The sequence below is a fragment of the Rosa chinensis genome, chromosome 6 (genome assembly GCF_002994745.2).
Source record: "Rosa chinensis cultivar Old Blush chromosome 6, RchiOBHm-V2, whole genome shotgun sequence".
NCBI classification, from domain to species: Eukaryota; Viridiplantae; Streptophyta; class Magnoliopsida; order Rosales; family Rosaceae; genus Rosa; species Rosa chinensis.
This window is the reverse complement of record NC_037093.1, coordinates 16,874,896-16,893,324: the sequence shown is the minus strand read 5'-3', so window position 1 is coordinate 16,893,324 and position 18,429 is coordinate 16,874,896. Positions and strand designations below refer to the sequence as shown.

The window sequence follows — 18,429 nt, the reverse complement described above, 5'->3', positions numbered from 1 at the left end:
TAACTACATAATATTATGAATAATTACACAATCCTAATTACATAACAATTGCTACAATCATGGGATACAATGCAGGAGTGACTCACGCCAACACTCCCCCTCAAGTTGGAGAATACAGATCACGTATGCCCAACTTGTCAAGTGAGTCATAAAAGGCTTTACTCGAGAGAGTCTTTTTAAGAATATCTGCTAACTGTTCTTCAGTAGGAACGAAGGGAAACAAAATGATATGTCCATCCAGCTTCTCCTTAATGAAATGTCGATCTACCTCTACATGCTTTGTGCGATCATGCTGAACAGGATTGTGAGCAATTTCAATTGTAGCCTTATTATCACAATAAAGCAGCATAGCCTTTTTCTGTCTGAACCCCAAATTTCTCAACCACAACATCTCACAAAGTCCTCAGGCCATTCCTCTATACTCTACTTCTGCACTAGAACGAGCCACCACCTTCTGTTTCTTGCTCTTCCAAGTAACCAAGTTACCACCCACAAACGTGAAGTAGCCTGAAGTAGACCTGGGATCTGTAATATTACTTGCCCAGTTCGCATCTATGTATCCAGAAACATCCAAGTGACTATGCTTTGAAAAGAGTAATCCCTTCCCTAGAGCAGACTTCAAGTACCGCAAAATACGAAATACAGCACTCATATGAGCCTCACTGGGATTATGCATAAACTGACTCACCACACTAACTGCACAAGCTAAATTTGGTCTAGTGTGGGATAAATAAATCAACTGGCCAACTAACCTCTGGTATCTGGCTTTATTCGTAGATACTTGATCCAAATACTCTACTAACCGATGGTTTTGCTCAATAGGAGTATCAATAGGTTGACAATCAAGCATACCTGTTTCTACCAGCAAGTCGAGAACATACTTCCTCTGACTCAACACAATACAATCCTTCCCACGAGCAACTTCAATTTCCAAGAAATATTTCAAATTTTTGATCTCAAATTCAGAAGATAACTGACCTTGTAACCTCTGAATCTCCTCAAAGTCATCACCTGTCACAACCATGTCGTCAACATAAATAATCAATGCAGTCACTTTACCACACCGAAGGTGTGGTCTGAATTGCTCTGCCGGTACCCAATTGTCTTCATGAACTTGGTGAACCTGCCAAACCAAGCTCTGGGAGACTGCTTCAAATCATAAAGAGACTTTTTCAATTTGCACACAACCTGCTTTCTAGTAGAAGTACCATATCCAGGAAGCAAATTCATATAAACCTCTTCATATAGATCACCATGCAAGAATGCATTCTTAACATCAAACTGTTGCAAAGGCTAATCAAGATTAGCAGCTAACGAAAGAAGTACCTGAATTGTGTTAATTTTGGGTACTGGTGCAAATGTCTCATCATAATCCACTCCATACTTCTGCGTATAGCCTTTAGCCACTAATCTTGCCTTATATCTGTCCATTGAACCATCAGAATTGTGTTTCACTGTGTACACCCACCGACAACCAACTGTCTTCTTCCCAGGTGGCAATGATACTAACTCCCACGTACAATTCTTCTCAAGAGCATCCATCTCGACTGTCATTGCCTGCATCCACTTCTCGTCCCTCATTGCATCTTGCACTTTACTAGGAAGTAATACAGAAGATAATTGATTCACAATGGCTACATACGATTTAGACAATCTATGGGTAGACACATAATTAGCTACATGATACTTGGCCTTAGCATTCAAAATTGGTTCATATTTCTTTGGGGGCTGACCACGAGTGGAGCGTTCTGGTAAGACTCGTGTTGAACCTGTGTAGAATCGACTAAAGAAACAATACTACTAGACAAAGGTGGGCTAGGGGACAAAGGTAAACTACTACGTACCTCAGGTGAAGACTGAACAGGGGAGACCACTGATGGAGAGAGACAGAGACTGAACGGTTAGGAGCTTCTTTTTGAAGGGTAGACGATTCGACAATTGTCTTTTCTGTTTCGGAACTCACAATGCTCTGTTCGGCAGTTGCATGGCTAAGGGTAGACGATTCAGCAATTGCCTTTTCTATTTCGGAACTCGCGATGCTCTGTTCGAGAGTTGCACGGTGACCGGTAGATGATTCAGCAATTGACTTTTCTATTTCGGAACTCGCAATGCTCTGTTCAGCAATTACCTTTTCTATTTCTGCAGGAGTGTCGTTGGTTTCCGGGCCACTGGACATTTCCTCTTCACTAAATTATCGATTGTTTGAGATAAAACGATCGATCGTTGGTCCTGTTTGGTACTGTCCTTCATAAAAAAACACCCCGCTCCCCCTGACTATGAGTCGTAGAAGGTGGATAATAACATGTATCCTCACTGAATGTCACATCCATGGTGACATAAAATCATTGAAAGGGAGGATGATAACACTTGTATCCTTTCTGATGAGTCCCATACCAGACAAAGACACAATTGAGAGCCCTTACATCTAACTTGGAACGTTGGTTCTTATAAAGATGGACATAGGCTACACAACCAAAGACACGAGCAGGAAGGGTATTAAGAGATGGGATAGAGACATAACTAGACAATACCTCAAATGGAATACGGCCTTGAAGAGAAGAAGATGGGAGACGATTAATAAGATAAGAGGCACACAGCACTGCCTCGCCCCAAAGGTTTTTAGGGATATTTGCACTAAGGAGAAGGGCGCGACCCATGTTTAACAAATGACGATTCTTCCGTTCAGAGACCCCATTCTGTTCTGGTGTTTGTGGGCAAGTGGTTTGGTGAAAAATTCCATGAGATTGGAAGTAATCAAGAAATGAATGATTGACAAACTCCCCTCCGTTATCAGACTGAAATATCTTAATACGAGCATCATATTGGGTACGGACAAGATTATGAAAATTTGTAAAAGCAGAGAAAACTGCATCTTTTGACTTAAGTAAAATAACCCAAGTCAATCTTGTGAAATCATCAATGAATAAAACAAAATAATGCATTCCAGAAAGGGTTGAATGTTTGTAAGGTCCCTATAAATCCGAATGAATCAATTCAAAAGGCATTGTACTAGAATGAAAACTGGAAGGATAGCTAGACCTATGACTCTTAGCTAAAGCACAAGTCTCACAATGCAAGCTAGACTCCTTTATTCCCAAAAACAGAGAGGGCATGGACTTCTTCATACCTCCAAAGGATGGATGGCCTAAACGGCGATGCCACAACCACAACTCATTCAACCAATCAGAACTCAATGTCAGGGCAACAAGGTTTTGCAGACTTGGCGGTGCTTGTGTTTGTCCTGCGTACATGAACAGGTTCACAGAACATTTGTTTTGTGTATTCAATTAAGACACAGGTAAGAGATGATGAGACAAAGATGGTAAAAAGAGAACATTATGAAGAGTAATGGAAGGTGAAACCTGGACAAACCCAATTCCTAAGACCGGGAAAGACTCACCATTGGCATTAGAGACATGTGTTATGGATAGGGATGGCAACTTAACAAAGAAAGACTTATCATAGGTCATATGATCAGACGCACCAGAATCAATTATCCATGTATTACTACCAGTAAACCCAGAAACTCGTAAAGCAACACCAATTTTACCTCATTTTTCCTGAGTTAAGGAAACATTACCCTTGGTGAGATGTTGACCCACCATACCATAGAACTCCTATTCTTGCTCCGGCACCAGTTGAATTGCAACCTTGCCCTTCTGACCGTTGTTACCACATTTCCACCCCGAGTTATTGGAGTTGCATCTCATAAGCTGGGGACAATGACTCTTGTAGTGACCAGGATTTTTACAATAGTTGCAAATCACCTGATTGTTGAATGGAGCTGCTCCTTCCATTTAAAAAAAAAAAAAAAAGGATCAAAGGATTTCACTCCTACCCCTATGGTGACTCGAACCCAGGACCTGGATCTTAGGTAGTGAGTGCTCTAACCACTGAGCTGTTCCTCTTTTTCCTTCTTCAACCAGCAAATTTCGACAAACACAAGGGGAGAGGAGGCTGACGGCAAGGTATGGGAATTTTAGGGTTTTAAGGCAAAAGGAACAGAGGACAAAGACAAAGGACAAACTCTCAAGGAGTACAAAGACAAATTTGCAGCGGAAACAAATGAGACAGAGTCCAAAAGATCTCTGCTCTGATACCAAGTTGAACAGAACAAAGGCAAGGAGAGAGTTTGGGAATTTCTGATGTTATATTGATCTCCTCCAAAGATGGAATATATATACAAAGTATGCAGAACCCTAATAGGAAAGTGATTACCTAATTACATCGTAATATACTCTCCCTTAACTACATAATATTTTGAATAATTACACAATCCTATTTACATAACAATTGCTACAATCATGGGATACGATGTAGGAGTGACTCACGCCAACATCAAATTCAGAACCTTCAGTTACAAAATATTAATGACATTAAACCAAATAGTATTAGACTAATTTGTTTTTTTTTTGGTGATGGAAATATTTTTATTCAAACAAGAACAACATTACAAACAAAAGACCCAAAACGGGCCCAAATAAAAACCAACAAACAACAACAAACAAAACCAAATAGCCCTACAATCTTCAGCCACAGTGCAGATCTAACAGGAGAGAGATGACGAAGTGACGTCGCTGCCACCAGCCAAGCCCAAAGGTGACACAGAAATGTCACCAGATCTGCCGACGAAGACTTGGAGTCCAACCAAAACAATCCCGTGCAAGTACAGCAGCATAGAACCCATCGAAAGATCTCCATAACCCAAATCTCTAAACCATACAAAACATCCTCAGAAACAAAGTCAGTAACTGATAGGAGCATTTTAATGTGGCATTTTAATAGTTAATTCCTCACATTTTGCTTAGTTAATTCCTTAACGAATTGATTTTTAACTCAATTTCTATTTTTTTAGGTACATTGGAGTAGATGATGATGAAATGAGCTGTTTGGCCCCAAAATGAGCATTTTGGCCTGACAAAGCGTGTCTTGGAGAAATTGAGCCAATGAGAAAGCGAGCTAGACAAGAAATGAGGGGTGGCAGACTAACCATCCGAACTTCAAATGAGTTGAAACTTTCCAGATTCAATCTAGAAAGCCCAAGGATCATTTCTTATGATGAGTTCCAGAGCTAATTTTGAGTGGAAGGCCTTCAAACAATCAGTCCAATTTTCAGCAGAAGCAAAACTGGAAAACTGGACCTGTAAGAGGTCCAGCAGAATTTTCGGCCCAACCGCATGGAATAAAACTCTGAAAATTTTTCAGGATGATCTACACTCATAGTGGAACATTTTTTATGAAGAAGTCGAAGGCTCATTCTAAAGTCTTGTTGGAGAAATAATTGAAGGAATAAAGGGGCAGAAACTGACCTAAAACCAGCTCAATATTCACATGTTCATGTTTCCTACCCACATGAAGAAAGCTAGATGCTTTTCTCTTTTTCCTTGGATATATTTTTCTTCTACAATCTCTTTAATAGATCATCATCACTTCCATGTTGCTGCACCTTCATGCTTTGCTTTCATTTCATCATTTTTCTATCTTTTCCATATTTTACAAGTGAACTTAGATCCACTTTCATTATTTTTCTTCCACTCATCATTTCACTCTTCTTTTTCTTCCCTATATAAACACCTTCTCCTCTCATTCTAAGACACATTCCTTCATCCATTCCATCTTCTTTGTCTCTCCATTTCCTTTCCATTTTCCTTTCCATCCTCTAGTTTCAAGTTTCTGCATTTCCAAGCAAAGAGAAGAAGAGAAGAACAAGCCATGAAGCCTCCTAGCCGTCAGCATCCACCTTGTGCCGTGATAGTGAAGTTTTGCTTTCAAGATTCAAGATCAACGTCTCAAGCTTTTCATCATCCACTCCCTTCATGGTGTAATTCTATCTTTTTCCTTGTAATTTCTTTTGGTTTTATTTGTTTTTGGATTTCCAAACTATGAGTGAGTAATTTTCTTGTTGAGAACTAGTATGAAATCCTAGTTATGTGATGGATATTTAGCTTTTGAATCTCTTTTTCGATTACAAGGTTTTGTGAATGCTTTGTTTGGTTTTGTTTTATAAAATCTTTTATATGTTTATGTCTTAGATTGATCACCTAAAATATGAGCATATAATTGGAGCTAGTTTTCAGGTGCAGTGCGTTCACGGTCTTAAAACACTCAAGTAGTTAAGCCTACATGTTAGGTGAAATCAAACAAATAGAATACATGCTAGGATGGCGTTCCTCACTAGTTTTGTACTCTAAAATCAATCTTTCCAAAGAGCTTAATGTGTTTATGTGTGCTTAATGAGTTAATTTGATAGGGTAGCGTTCTACACCTTGATTGCATATAAGCAAGCTTAGGATGCAGTGCGTTCACGGTTCTAAGTAATTTTGGGAAAAATAAGGCTTTAGCGGCGATCCTAAAGTTCTTGATTGGTTTCATTCACATGCCTTAGTAATTGAAGATTAGGTTAAATTGTCTTTCTCTTATCTTAGCTAGTGGTGGATTACGAAGTTCTCAACGTCCATACATCTGATTTGGAATCCCTAAAAATTGAAACATTTTCTTTCTTTTATTATTGTTTGCGTTTTGAAAACTCCAATCCCCTATTTTTACATTAACTTGTATATATTTCTATTCTTTGTTTTATTTTTGTACATAATACTTTTTACTTTATTATTTTAATTCTTTATTTGTTATTTTTGTACATAATACTTTTTACTTTTTTATTATTTTTTTTTTGCAATTACAAGTGTACCCTCAATCCCCGGACTGAACGATCCCTGCTTATCCTATACTAACAATTGTCTTTTGCAGGGTAATTTTGTGCGCTTAATTCAGGCGTACCAGTAACCAAAGCAGAAGAAAAAAAGAAAAAGAGATAAGGAGAAGGAGACTGATCCGTAGAGGGATCAAAGGGACAGACGGCCGAAGACCATGCAGACCCTTGTTGCACTACCGTATTCAACGGGTTTACGCGCAGGGACGGGAAAAACCCGTTAAAACAGACAATCCAAACAACGCCGACGACAGAGCTCCGATGGACCAAGGAGCAATCGGTGAAGTGGAGTCCGATGGGTGAGGAGGATGTGCATCTTAACCATGATGAATTAGAGATTTGAGACAAAGAGAGATGGGTATGCTGAAAATTAAAGATTAGGAATGGTTGGAAAAGGGGATCTGGGAAGGAAAGGAAAGCAAAGACAAAAGGGAAAGCATACTTGCCACCACCGGGGCAGCAGGGAGCTACCACGAGAAGGGTAGGGATAAGCCTCGCGAAGAGGGAAAATATCTCCCTCAACTTTCAAGCCAAAGATCCAGATCGGAGTGATCTAGATCTGGCAAGAAGGGGGGGGGGGGGGGGGGGGGGGGAGGAGGGGGAAAGCTGGAAGCTGGGTTTGCTAGAGAGAAGGAGGAGTTTCTCTCACTAGAAAACGCATTAAACTAATTTGTTTTGATATTGATTATGTGCCATGGTAAAAATTAAAACCGATATTTCAATGTATTGTAATATTTTCCTTCGTTGATCAAGTTTTATTCCTATAAAAAAACAAAAACAAAAACCTCACCAGGGAACCACAAAAAATATCAAAATACAGGGTAGGTATATGGTACACCTTTATATTAATATTTGACCAGATGCTCTACTCTCATAACCCAACAAGTGTTGGGAACTTGGGAACTTTACCCATCCCTAAAGTTAGGACATCACTGCTCACATGTACACTATTGCAGCCATAGAAAGTTAGAAATCTCCTGAACTTGACCACAAACAATTATTCATATATAAATTTCTCATTTATTTTCAGGTTTTGGTCATTTTGTTTTCTTTAGGTCTTTGTTGAGCATAGGTTTTGGCATTTGGCAGAACAATGAAAAAGAGAGAGGAGGGGTCATCATATCTACTACAGCCGCACCAGAATCACTTAAAAACCTAAAGCCATACCCCGGCCTTTTTGGCGGCACTGGTAAACCTTCCCCACAAACTCATTCAATTTCAAACCTCCCATCAAAAACACTCATCTTTCTCTGAAATTCTTGGGCTGTAGAGAAGAAACAGAGATGGAGGAAGAGGGTATAGGGCTAGTTCTGGCGAAAGCCACAGAGCTCAGAATGAAGATCAGCAGCTGCTTCCACAAAGACAATGACCCATTACCCAAAAAGGAAAATGGAGTCCCTGTTGATGGTGGGTCGGGAGATGAAGAAGGAGATGGTGAAGAAGATGAAGAGTCACAGAGACTTTTCAACATTTGCGATGCCCTTGAAGCCCTTGAGAATCAGCTCTCTAACTTACAGGTTAGAATTCCCAAAACCCCCAATTTTCTTTTACAGGATTGCTTCAAAGCCTTAATTTTTGATGCACTTGTTTGTCAAATGCAATTGGGTGCTTGAGTTGTGAAACCAAGAGTTCAATTTTATCTAATTTTGGTACCATCTGCTATGGCAAACCAATGCTGCACAGTGCCACTGAATAGTTCTTTGTTAAGTTGTTTTTCAGGTACCATATTTTTGGGAATTTTTTTTTTTGGAAAGTTATTAAATATATTAATCAGGACTTGAAACTGTCAATTATCTCTTTATGCATTCATGTGTATGTCTGGTGGTAAAGTGAACTTGAGAGTGTTCTAAAAATGTAATCTTGTGATGAAGAATACAAGCAGAATATTTAAGTCAAGATTTGGAAAGTAGTTCAAATATATCTAGGTTTTTATTATTAGGATTCTTATAATTATTAGGATTATTTCTTTAGGATTCTTCAAGGATATCCCTAGTTATTCTAGAGTTATCTTAGCCTCCCTATATATATAGAGGCCTTTGTAGTCTTTATTGGCAGATTTGAGTTAATAAAAATTGAAAGCTGTTGCTTCTCTCCAGGTTTGTGTGATGCCTAAGTTCTCTGGGTGTGATGCCTAGTAGTTTTATCCCTTTTCTTCTTACGTTTCTTATTCTAAAACCCTTTTCTTTCTAACAATTGAGACTGCTGCAAATAAACCCTAGTATTGGAGTTCTTTTGCTACTTGTCCTGCATCATCTTGCTTGGACTTTGTAGTTGCTAGTAAGACATAGAAGTCTAGATACGTCATATGTCATGTTCCTATAGAATTCTACACTTCTACATGATATTAGTGGTGTCGCAATTTGCTTGTTTTCTAGATGACATTTGTTACATTACTAGAGTTCTGTAGTAGCGTGTCAATTTAGTACTTGTACTTTTGTAAAATCAACAATAGGCACTAGATATAACTTAGCATTTAATCTAACTAATTGGAAGCTAATCAGTGTTAACTAAGACCATTCTTTATTCCATCATCAATGACAATGCCCTTCCTCAGTAGTTGCATACACATCAATGTTTATTTTGATACCCAGAAACAGACTCTGCTCGGAACTGTGGCCTCCTTCAAACCCTTCAACCTTTAGGAGGCTAGAAAACTCTAGCAAATAGCTAAGGAGGTGCCTTGAGGGGGTTTGGACCCCAGAGCACATAGCAGGAAACCAAGGCCATGACCGTTCCACTAAACCTTCTAATAGCACATACATCATTTTTACCTATGTTACAGGTTTTATGGCTTAAAATCTTATACCAATGTGTTGAATGAGGTGAAGTTTTGAGGCCAGCAACGTGAACTGGTGTTATATCATATGCTAATTACTCGTCTTTTGTGTTGGTGTTTTGCAAACCGGGAACCATGAAGTACTAGTTCACCCCCAATGCTAGTAGCTTCCTCTAGTTCACTTGCTGTTGGTAGATAGTTACAAATTAATGGGAAGCCACTCAATACCGTCTATGGTCATCCTTCTATCCCATAGGAGACAAGTGCCCTGTCTTGATCTTTGAACTTTCTGACTTCCTTTTACCGCTTTTGCACCTTCAGTTTATACTTTATAGTCTTTTCAGTAATGAATACATTTGAGTTTCCTGAGGCCAGCGAAACTTGAGTTATATGTTAATTACTTATTTCATGTTATTGTGCTTGAAAGTGGAAATTCACTGAAATAACAATTGAGTTGTCTTATCAGATTTGATGCAAACACATGCTATTATTAAGCATGTATGTCATAATTTTCATAGTATTGATCTGTGTATTCTATATTTATCTAAGATGAGTGAATGCACTAATTCGCCAACATGGGCACCGAGTGTCCGCATAGGATGCAAGTTTGTGAAACTGCATTAGACTTTGTTTTAGGTCTGAAGTGCATTAGAATGAAAAATATTGTGTAGTCATTCGTGTCTTTATAGTTTATCCCATAACCTCAGATCCAAACTTTTCTTTTTGATATCTTTGCTATTTTATAATATAATATATGCTTGTCATGTTATAATTATTGATTGGTTGCTCAATCCAAGCATACAGGTTCATTATCTGCTATAGGTCTATGATATCACTAAATCTATAATAAAATGTATTTTGGCCACGATGCAACTGATTTATTTTCTGCAAAAGTGACACCATGGGTGGTATCATTCATTTGAGATATAAGAAGTATATCACTAATAAATGACATCTGTAGCTAATAAGTTTCCTAAACTAAATGTGAAACACTCTTGTTTCCTCTTTTGTCATCAGACTTTGCAACAGCAGCAAAGGTACGAAAGAGAAGTTTCCCTTGCTGAGATTGAAAGCAGCCGCAAGATGTTACTGAACAAGATTAAAGAGTACAAAGGGAAGGATTTGGAAGTGATACATGAGGCCTCTGCTTTTGCTGGTGAAACAGTGGATCACAGTAATGATCTCTTGCTTCCTCCATATCCAAGCCGCTCTCCACACACTTTTGTTCTTGAAAATGGCTATTTGCCACCTACACATAAGCCTCTACGAAATGGGGTCATCAACAATGATGCAACAAATGGAGCAAAGAAAAATTTTAGTGATACAGAGAGATCCAAAAACTCAATGGGATTGCGATCTGTTCTTAGCACAGCAGCCAAGACAGTGCTTACTCTTGTTGGTGTGGTATCTGTACTTAGCCTGTCCGGTTTTGGGCCTAAAGTAGTGAGAAGTAATACTGCTTTCAATATATTAGGCCGTTTTAAGCAACCGCCAACTGAAGAAAAGAGATCAACTGTTGAATGCCCCCCTGGGAGAGTCCTTGTTCTGGAAGATGGGAAGGCTCGATGTGTTGTGAAAGAAAGAGTTGAAGTTCCTTTCTCTTCAGTTGTTGCAAGACCTGATGTAAACTATGGCTGCGGTTAGAAGTATGCTCCTTCCATATTTTTGTATATTTTGCTTCCTTCTGATAAGCTGTAATGGAATCTCTTTTCTGATGATCTACAGCTGCCCTATTCTCAAGCATAATAATAGTTATGAGTTGTTAGGTTATGTTAGTTTTGGTTAAACTTCTCCTTTTCAGTGTACAGATAAGAGGATCTCCTCTTTCTAGTTAAATGATTGCAGTGTCAAATCTCAAGTCTGATGGTAGAATCTGATATTAGTGATATAACTCATCTTTTATTCTCCTAAACTTCAGGGGGTTTTGGTTAATGAGTTCATAGTGTGGGGATAGCAGTTGGTTAGCTCTACCTTTGTTGATTTAACTTTCTTGAGAATTAGTGATTAACCAGCTCAATCAGAAAGAAAATGGAGATCAGGAAAAGCTAGGAGACACCTCACATCAGTGGTTGTGTGGCCTCCCCTAGATGAACCTATGACTGTTGCACCTTGACCCTGGTTTTCCAAGGAAACCAAATTAAATTTGCTTTTGTTTTCCATTAGCCGCCTTGAAGTACTAATTGTCAAAACTCAAAAGGCATGGCTCTACCTCTACAAAAATCCGAAGGGGTGCAATATTTCTATTCCCATATCTTTTTGTTTAAAAGATAATTGTTTCAACCACTGGGCCAAGGCGACCACGAATGGACCTCATACAATGTTTGTGGAGTCTAGATAAGTGCATTGACAACCATCTTTTGGGTGAAGTTGTAGACTAGTGCCGGCTCATATTCTTTTTAAGATTAAATTATAGTAATCATCGTTAAATCACATTAGTTGATCACGTTATAAAACAACTGTAAGAATTCATTTGATCCATTATCGTCTAATCACATTAGCTGTTCACATTATAAAATGACCCTAAAGTTCATTTGATTCAATATGTAGAGAAATATGGTACAGGAATGAATAGCATTGCTGGAATTTTTAAATAAAATTTGAGTCGATACAAATCTGATGTTCCTGCTTGCGTCACTTGAGCTAAAGAGAAACAGCCTAAAACCATGTTCCCCTAGTTAGCCACAGGCAGCACCTAGTTTTGGGACATGTGCTACATGCTGATATGCAGAAAATATTGAAACATAGAGAATGGCTCCTCAATATCATGAAGAGGTAAATCTGATCCTCAGAGGGTATATTATATAAACTCCACCCAAGAATGAATGGTCTCAATATCCTCAGTACCATTTTCAAATCAACTTCAAACTCTGAGTGCTAGCTTCAGTTTGTGTGAGAAATTAGAAACATGGAAGGCAAAGGTTTCACAGAAGAGCAGGAAGCACTGGTGGTGAAGTCCTGGGCTGTAATGAAGAAGAATTCTGCTGAATTGGGTCTTCAGTTCTTCTTGAAGTAAGTCACTCTTGCAGTCCTCCTTTTGCTCTACATTTTAAGGATTCCTTCAATTAAATTCCATATGTATGAGCTTTGCTATTGTGATTTGGAATTTGGGAGTTTAAAGGGTGTTCTTTTTGGTCGAAAAATTTGCAGGATCTTTGAAATTGCCCCATCAGCTCAGAAGCTGTTTTCATTCTTGAAGGACTCTGATATTCCTCTGGAGAAGAACCCCAAGCTCAAGCCGCATGCTATGTCTGTCTTTGTTATGGTAATTCATTATAGGCATAATCAAGCTATTAAATTATTAATGCATGCCAGGTGTAGCATGTTCTTGCTGGACTGTAATATTTGAGCACATATTTAAGTAAAAACACCCGGAAGATCATTGATTCTGATTGACCGGTCTCATTACATTACATGTCAAACTGTCTCGCAAGATAAAGGTTCTGGTTATGCGACATTGCTCATTCTTTGATTTCCATGACAGACTTGTGAATCGGCGGTTCAACTCCGTAAAGCAGGCAAAGTTACAGTGAGGGAATCAACGTTGAAAAGGTTAGGTGGAGTCCATTTCAAGGCCGGAGTAGTGGATGAACATTATGAGGTATATATGATTTCAATCAAATTTGAATTCGATCATAGTGATTTTTGAAAAGCTAATGTAAATAAGTTACTGACTCCTATTTTTCTTTTTTACCAATATAATTGTAGGTGACCAAGTTTGCATTGTTGGAAACCATAAAAGAAGCAGTACCAGAGATGTGGTCACCGGAGATGAAGAGTGCATGGGGAGAAGCTTATGATCAGTTGGTTGCTGCTATCAAATCGGAAATGAAGCCCTCTGCTTAGACTAATAGACTCGGATCTTCTACATAAGCTCTGAAATTGTTTCTTTTCATAATTTAATAAGATGAAAACAGAGTAATGTAAAGGTGTACCTCTTTTTATAGCAACTGCTGCTAATTTTGAGTTCATCAGTCCTTGATCATGTTGATTTTAAAGTAAATTCGATATGATTGAACAAATTCATATCACGAATTAGATCCTATTCTGCCAAGAAAAGTTCCCAGTACTACAGTCCTCGTAACTCCCCTATCTGATCATGGGTATGTATGTACTTCATCAGTTGACAGAGACATTGCATGCAAACCAGGTCACAGTCCGATTGAAGAAAATCGTAAGCTGGGTGACTCAACTAATGAGGTTCCTATGAGACTTTAGAGAGGAGTAATATCTTCTATGAGAACAACTCCAACAGCTTCCCTATAATTTTTGTATAATAGGGAAGCAAAAGTCAAAGCTTTAGCATATTTTTCTTCTCCAACTCCAACAGATTCCCTATTTTACAGCAATTTCTAAAATCTCCATATTCTTCCTTAAATTTTTAGAGATTGCTGTAAATATAGGGAATTTGGTTTTCTCTTTCCTCACTTTCCCTAAAATATGGATAGTTATAGGGAATCTGTTGGAGCAAAAGAGGTTTATTTTTCCCTAAACTAGAGAAAAATCAAAATATGGGGAAGCTGTTGGAGTTGCTCTAATCTATAGAAGATAAAGGTTTTAAATGAGAAAATTTGAATAGCACACTTTTTTAGCGAAAAACGATAACATATTAAAGGCAAAAAATTACCCATGATGAGACTCATTCTTTTAGGCACAACATAAACAGATCTGATTCAAGTTACTTTACTAATTCCACAAAGTGGCAAACTTTTAAAAAAAATACAAATAAAAAAATGAAGGTCAAAATTTACATTTGGTACATGAATTATCACTAAATGTCCTTGTACCTACAAATTTTATAGAGTCTAGTCGAACATGTACTTTCCCTCTGTTAGTATTAAATTAGTAATAGTATATGTAGCACCAGATCGATTACCAGGTCATTTTATAGATACAAAAAAATGCATTTTGTGATAGTTAAAGTATTATACGAAGTTATTGAAAAATGAAACTCAAAACCTAAAGCTTTCTGCATTAGTCTACTAAAAGAATATGGTTGGGCCTTAAAGGAGGCACAACCACAACTTCTTTCCTTGTTGGAATAGGTGAGGACGTGAGGTAAAATGACGCGCGCGCGCGCACATAGTCACTTCTCGATTTTCAAACACAAATAATAAACAGTTTTACAATCACGAAATACTCTGAACGTAATTTTTTTCTTTTAAAACAAGTGCACGAAGATGCTCTGAACCCACAATGTCAATACAGACTCGCTCTTTAGAGTAACATATTACATTATACCAACTTTACAAATTAAACTGAAACAACAATTCATTAAGTAAATCCACTTGCCAAACTCAGTACACACCGGAAAACTAACAAGTTTCTATACCTACAACTACAACAGCAAGATAGCTCATAGCTCCAACTACATTCACCCTAACCTGTAGGATATACCCTACACCATCGAATAGTGCACCCGGTTGCCACAACAAACCCAGTAAGCTTATGAAACTCGTGTGAATAAACTCAAAACAACAAAACAGAAACATATGCTTATAAATTCTCCACTCGAAATTAAATGAGGCAACTTCACATGCATATCACCGCAAAATCACATCTTTAACTTAGGGAAAATAAATCAACACAATGATCCAAATTCACCCTCTTCGGGCTGGACTAGGGTCCAAAGGAAGAGGCAGACCACCTCATAGGCACCATGGGAGACTCAGTTGAGGATCAGACTAGGAAAGGAAAAGTTGTTCAGATTACCAAGCGGGCTCTGGTCAAACCTGGTATTTATTTCAAAGACATGACTGCTGGGCAAGCGGTTATCATTGGCAGCCATACTGGCTAGGTTATAGGACAACCTACTTAGAGTGCTTCTTCTAGTGAGGAGAAGGTGGTGAGAACTTCTTCCCATGATTCTAGCTTTGTGTTACCTTATCTTTTCTTGAGATTGCAAAACTCTATGATGATGATCTTGTTAGGGCTAACCCTGATACGGAAGCTTACTCCCCCACGGATATAGTAAACTATTTTTATACTAATTTTGATTTACCCCATGTGCAGTTCGAAAATTTTAGTGATGCTAAAACTTTTGACTTTGTCAAGGATGATAGTGAGGACATGAATGAGTATGAGGTCAAGGTTGTAAATGGGAAAAAGGATTCTTATGCTAGCTGAAAGTGATCCTGCATGAGCTCAGGCTCTAAGAAGCATACAAGGAAAATGACTGAGGATCATAGCATGGCTAATGATACTGCAAAAGAAGACGTGCCTCTTTCCCTAAGGCCCCCAAACCATGAAGTTAATTTCTTGGAACTGTAGAGGCAGCTGGTCGGGTTTTGTAGCGCAATACCTTTTTTATACTTCCTATTATGATGTTGATGTCTTGTGTCTTTTAGATACTAGGGCCTCAAGTACTCTTTTAAATAAATTAAGGAAGTTGTCTTTTGATTGTATTTTGATTCCTGCTGAAGGTCAGCGTAGTGGTTCTTTGCTTTTATGGAAAACTATAACTGTTAAAATAGAACTGATAACTCCGCATGATAGATTTATTCATTGTCTTTACTAACACTACTATGAACTCCTGGTACACATCGTTTGTTTATGCTTATCCTCAGAAAGAAAAAAAGGCCAATTTTTGGCTTGAACTTTATAACCTGAAACCAGATATCAATGACCCTTGGCTCCTTATAAGGAACTTTAATAGTATAGAATCCCTTGAGGAAAAGCTTGGTGGTAACCAAACTATCGCTAGCTGCTGAATTTTGTAACTTTCTTACCACAACAGGCATAAACTCGGTTACCGCTTATGGAATCCCCTAAACTTGGACTAGCAACCATAAAGATGAAACTTTGATCTATGAAAGACTAGACAGAGCTTGCATTGTTGTTTTTTTAAATCAACACCCTGAAATGATACTGGAAAATCTTTCATTTATAAGGTCAGATCATGGACCAATCCGTCTAACCCTTCAAGACAAAATAATGAGGAAGAGAAGATCGATCTTTCAAGTTTGAAGCTATACGGTTATCTCACAAAGAGTTTAAACCACTAGTCCACAAAATTTGGAGCCAACAAAAGGATGCCAATCCTTTACTGAATTTTCTCACTATCTGTAACTAGTTTTGTTACCAAGTTAGATCTTAGATAAAATGTTTTTGGGAACATCTTTCGGAAAATGGAAATTTTAAATGAAAAGGGAAATGAAATTTAGCAATAGCTAATGCTCTCCCCTTATTCCTTGTCTTTGCAAGATCAACATACTAAAACAGAAGAGGAGTTACTTGAATGCTTCAATAATGAGGAAATTCTTTAGGCATAAAAGGCAAGAGTTAACTGGCTAAATCTAGGAGACAAAAGCACAAAATTCTTCCAGGCTCAAGCCAATATTAGGAAGTGATGCAAGACCATTACACAACTGAAGAATCTTTCTGGAATTTGGATTCCTTATGAATAGGAAATATCTCAGCTACTAGGTCATGATTTTAAAAATTGATTTCATACGAACAATAGTCCCTATCTCAATACCATGAATGAGTTCACAAACATCATTGAACCCTGCATTACTCAAACTGATAATGACTCTCTCTTGCAGCCAGTCACAGAAGATGAAATCTAGGAGGCAGTTAAAACAATAGGGTCTTATAAGGCTCCTGGCCCTGATGGACTACATGCCAGCTTCTACCAGAATTGCTGGAATGAGGTAAAAACTACAGTTATCCCTATGATACTTAATTTCTTTCAAAACAACATGCCCTTGACTTTGATAAATCATACTAATATTACCCTGAGATAATAGTACAAATGGTCACTCAATTTTTACATGTTCGACACTTTGGTCACTCAATTTTAACTCTGTTATTCACTTTAGTCACTTCGTTAATTTTTTTAATTAAAAAAAAATTATTTGCCACAATATCAAGGATACTTTCGGCCAACCAATTGTGAAAAATCGATAAATCTAAATTGGAATGGATGGGAGAAGTGATTAAAGTGAGACAAAATGCCCATTCGGTGACTAAAGTGATTAACAGATTAATACTTGAGTGACCAAAGTGATATATTTGAAAATTGAGTGACCAAAGTGTCAAATGAGTCATAGTTGAGTGACCATTTGTGAAATTCTCCCTATTGCCCTAATTCCAAAAGTTGACCAACCAACCATAGTTGCTGATTTTAGACCCATTAGCATATGTAATGTTTGCTATAAATCATCACAAAAATAATTGATAGAAGGCTAAGGCCTTTGCTGAAGAAGTGCATCTCCCAGAATCAAGGAGCCTTTGCTCCAAGACATGCAATTCAAGATACTATCATGATTGCACATGAACTCTTTTCTGACTTTCAAAAGAAAAAAGGTAAGACAAGAACAATGGCTGTTAAATTAGACCTGGAGAAGGCCTATGATTTCATTAACTGGAACTACGTACATTGCTTGTTGACACAAAAGATTTAGTTTCCATGATGGTTGGATTAACCAAATTATGAATTGTATTACTACAATTTCTTTTTCCATTATTGTCATGTGGTCGTGCAGAGGGTTATTTTACACCAATTAGAGGAATTCACCAAGGTGACCCCTTGTCTCCATATATTTTCATTATTGCTATAGAACCACTTATCAAGCATTTCAATAAATTAGTCAACAACAATAAGTCACAAGTTGGTATTCTCTCTTCCCCTCTAGGGTTCATAATCTCTAATCTTATGTTTGCTGATGATTGACTCATTTTGGCAAAGCAACCACAAAAGCAGCTAGAGGCATACTAACTATTTTGAATAATTTTTCTAAAGCCTCTAAACAAAAATTTAATTTCCATAATTCTTCCCTTTACTTCTCTCCTAAGATCTCAAATCATCTGAAACATGATATTGTTAAATATCCTTAGCATACAGCAGAAATCTACCATTGGTAAGTACTTAGGTATACGTAATGTCATTTTTTTTGGAAAGATCCCATGAATGCAAAAGAATTACTTTTGAAAATCTCGAATGAGC

The 18,429-nt window shown here is 37.8% G+C and overlaps 2 protein-coding genes across 3 annotated transcripts; both read left to right on the top strand.

Annotated features, from left to right (window-relative positions):
- The first annotated feature begins 7,614 nt into the window (after positions 1 to 7,614).
- On the top strand, positions 7,615 to 11,343 carry LOC112172244 (plastid division protein PDV2). Of its 2 annotated transcripts, XM_040508552.1 has the most exons (3): positions 7,615 to 7,898; positions 7,980 to 8,226; positions 10,503 to 11,343. In XM_040508552.1, the coding sequence occupies exons 2-3, from the start codon at positions 7,993 to 7,995 to the stop codon at positions 11,127 to 11,129; spliced, it is 861 nt and encodes a 286-aa protein (XP_040364486.1). In that variant the 5' UTR covers positions 7,615 to 7,898; positions 7,980 to 7,992; the 3' UTR covers positions 11,130 to 11,343. The 2 variants fall into 2 exon arrangements, with proteins under 2 accessions (XP_040364486.1, XP_024165278.1); XM_024309510.2 differs by having other exon boundaries at positions 7,619 to 8,226.
- Positions 11,344 to 12,237: 894 nt separating this feature from the next.
- LOC112172245 (hemoglobin-2) lies at positions 12,238 to 13,504 on the top strand. Its single transcript, XM_024309511.2, has 4 exons — positions 12,238 to 12,494; positions 12,633 to 12,747; positions 12,967 to 13,083; positions 13,191 to 13,504. Exons 1-4 carry the CDS (start codon positions 12,391 to 12,393, stop codon positions 13,326 to 13,328), a joined length of 474 nt encoding a protein of 157 aa, XP_024165279.1. The 5' UTR covers positions 12,238 to 12,390; the 3' UTR covers positions 13,329 to 13,504.
- Positions 13,505 to 18,429: the final 4,925 nt, after the last annotated feature.